Source organism: Acanthisitta chloris, unplaced genomic scaffold, assembly GCF_000695815.1.
Source record: "Acanthisitta chloris isolate BGI_N310 unplaced genomic scaffold, ASM69581v1 scaffold11945, whole genome shotgun sequence".
In the NCBI taxonomy this organism is placed as follows: domain Eukaryota; kingdom Metazoa; phylum Chordata; class Aves; order Passeriformes; family Acanthisittidae; genus Acanthisitta; species Acanthisitta chloris.
This window is the reverse complement of record NW_008672130.1, coordinates 1,851-4,135: the sequence shown is the minus strand read 5'-3', so window position 1 is coordinate 4,135 and position 2,285 is coordinate 1,851. Positions and strand designations below refer to the sequence as shown.

General features: G+C 60.0%; 1 protein-coding gene across 1 annotated transcript in view; it reads left to right on the top strand.

Annotated features, from left to right (window-relative positions):
- ZNF609 (zinc finger protein 609) overlaps nucleotides 1–2,285 on the top strand; it is a 43,046-nt gene that overhangs the window by 39,424 nt on the left and 1,337 nt on the right. The window contains 3 exon segments of the mRNA XM_009074399.1: nucleotides 1–876; nucleotides 878–1,688; nucleotides 1,999–2,285. The exon segment at nucleotides 1–876 is cut by the window's left edge and continues 2 nt beyond it; the exon segment at nucleotides 1,999–2,285 is cut by the window's right edge and continues 65 nt beyond it. Of these exon segments, the coding sequence (XP_009072647.1) occupies nucleotides 1–876; nucleotides 878–1,688; nucleotides 1,999–2,285 (1,974 nt within the window).

Here is a 2,285-nt window from a genome sequence, read left to right as displayed (position 1 = left end):
GCGCCTGATGGAACCCCACAGCCCCTCCCCGTCCAGCAAGTTCAGCACCAAGGTCCCCTGCAAGAAGAAGGTGGGTGGGGAAGGGGACACGGACCCGGGCGCCCTGTCCAATGACGTTTTTTATGAGACGAGTAACGATGACTTTGACTCTCTGGAGAAGCGATGCGTCGATAAGGACAAATCGAAGAAGGCCTCTGGTGCTAAGCAGGAGAAGATCCCTTCCAAAAGCTTGAAGTCTGCCAGACCCATTGCACAAGCCATCCCCCCGCAGCCAATTTACACCTTCCAGACTGCCACCCTCACCACGGCCAGCCCCGCCCCCCCCCCCAGCCTCGCCACCACAGTGGTGCAGACCATGCCCAACAGCCCCCAGCTCAAACCCATCCAGCCCAAGCCAACAGTGATGGGAGAGCCCTTCGCCGTCAACCCTGCCCTCACCCCTTCCAAGGAGAAGAAGAAGAAGGACAAGAAGAAGAAGGAGCCCAAGGAGGTAGAAAATCCTTTGACTCCTGGCAAAGCCTGCAGAGCAGAGGAAGGCAAGAGCCCTTTCCGGGGGGAATCCAGTGACCTGGGGCTGAAAGGCGAGGGGCTGCTGAACGGCTCGTCCGACCCCCACCAGAGCCGACTTGCCAGCATCAAGGCTGAGGCCGATAAAATCTACAGCTTCACTGACAATGCGCCCAGCCCCTCCATCGGGGGTGCCAGCAGGCTGGAGAACACCAACCCAGCCCAGCCCCTCACCCCACTGCATGTGGTCACCCAGAACGGGGCGGAGGCCAGCTCAGTGAAGACCAACAGCCCGGCCTACTCGGACATCTCCGATGCTGGGGAGGATGGGGAGGGTAAGCTGGGGAGTGTAAAGGCCAAGGCTCCAGAGTTTCAAGGAAGGCGCCAAAAAACCTCTTTTCCCCCCACAGCCACAGAGCAAAGAGTCTCCCTACTACCAAGGCTTTGAAACCTACTACTCCCCAGGCTACCCCCAGGCCAGCCCTGGGGCCCTGAACCCCGGTGGGCAATCCGCAGCTGAGACACAGGCCTTGAAGCTGAAGAAGGATGAGGAGCAAGAAAACCCAGAGGTGAAGGTGAAGAGTGAAGGCTGCGAAGAGAAGAAGGCAGAGCTTGGTGGTGGGTCGAGTCAGCAGCCCTCGGTCATCCAGCAGCGCCCCAACATGTACATGCAGTCCCTCTACTACAACCAGTATGCCTACGTGCCGCCCTACGGCTACAACGAGCAGGGCTACCACGCTCACCTGCTGAGCACCAACCCTGCCTACCGCCAGCAGTACGAGGAGCAGCAAAAGCAGCGGCAGAGCCTGGAGCAGCAGCAGCAGCAGCGAGGGCTGGAGAAGAAGGCAGAGCTGGGCTTGAAGGAGAGGGAGGCAGCACTGAAAGAGGAGTGGAAACAGAAGCCTCCCATGCCCCCGACACTGACCAAAGCCCCGAGCCTCACGGACCTCGTCAAGTCAGGGCTGAGCAAGCCCAAGGAGCAGGGAGGTCCTGACATGGCCAAATCTGTCATCATCCCCAAGCTGGAGGACTCGTCCAAGCTGTCTGGCAGCCAGGTGGCTGAGGGGCTCAAGGTGAAGCTGAGCGAGGCCAGTCACCTTGGGAAGGAGACTGCTGAGACCAAGGCTGGCTCCGAGTGTGGCCGGCAAGCAGAGGTGGACCCTGTGCTCTGGTACAGACAGGTAAGGCTCAGCCCTGCCTGCCAGCCTGGCTGTGGGGTTGCTCCTGAAGGAAGCTCCTCACCATGGCTTCGTCAGAGGGGTTTGCAGGGCCCATCACCTCAGAGAACACACTCTGTTCTCTGCTTGTGGTGAAGCTCCATGAGGTTCCATCAGGGCCAGCAACAGGATGGGGCTGGAAGGCTGCAGATGGGCCAAGGAGAGCCCAGGGGAAGGGTAGTGGGTTTCTTTGGTCTCCTCCAAACCCAGCACGTGTTTGGGACAGGCAGGGCCAGGGGGAGGGAGCTGCTCTGATGGTTGGCTGTTCTTGCAGGAAGCCGAGCCCCGGATATGGACCTATGTATACCCAGCGAAGTACTCAGACATCAAGACGGAGGATGAGCGGTGGAAAGAGGAGAGGGACCGAAAGTTGAAGGAAGAAAGAAATCGAAGCAAAGAAGCCACGTCCAAGGAGGACGGGAAGGAGAGCAGCAGCTCCGAGTGCAAGCTGACCCCCAGCGAGGAGGCTCGCATGGTGGGGAAGGACCCCAGGCCCAGCGTCCACGTCCCCGTGTCCTCACCCCTCACACAGCATCAGTCCTACATCCCCTACATGCACGG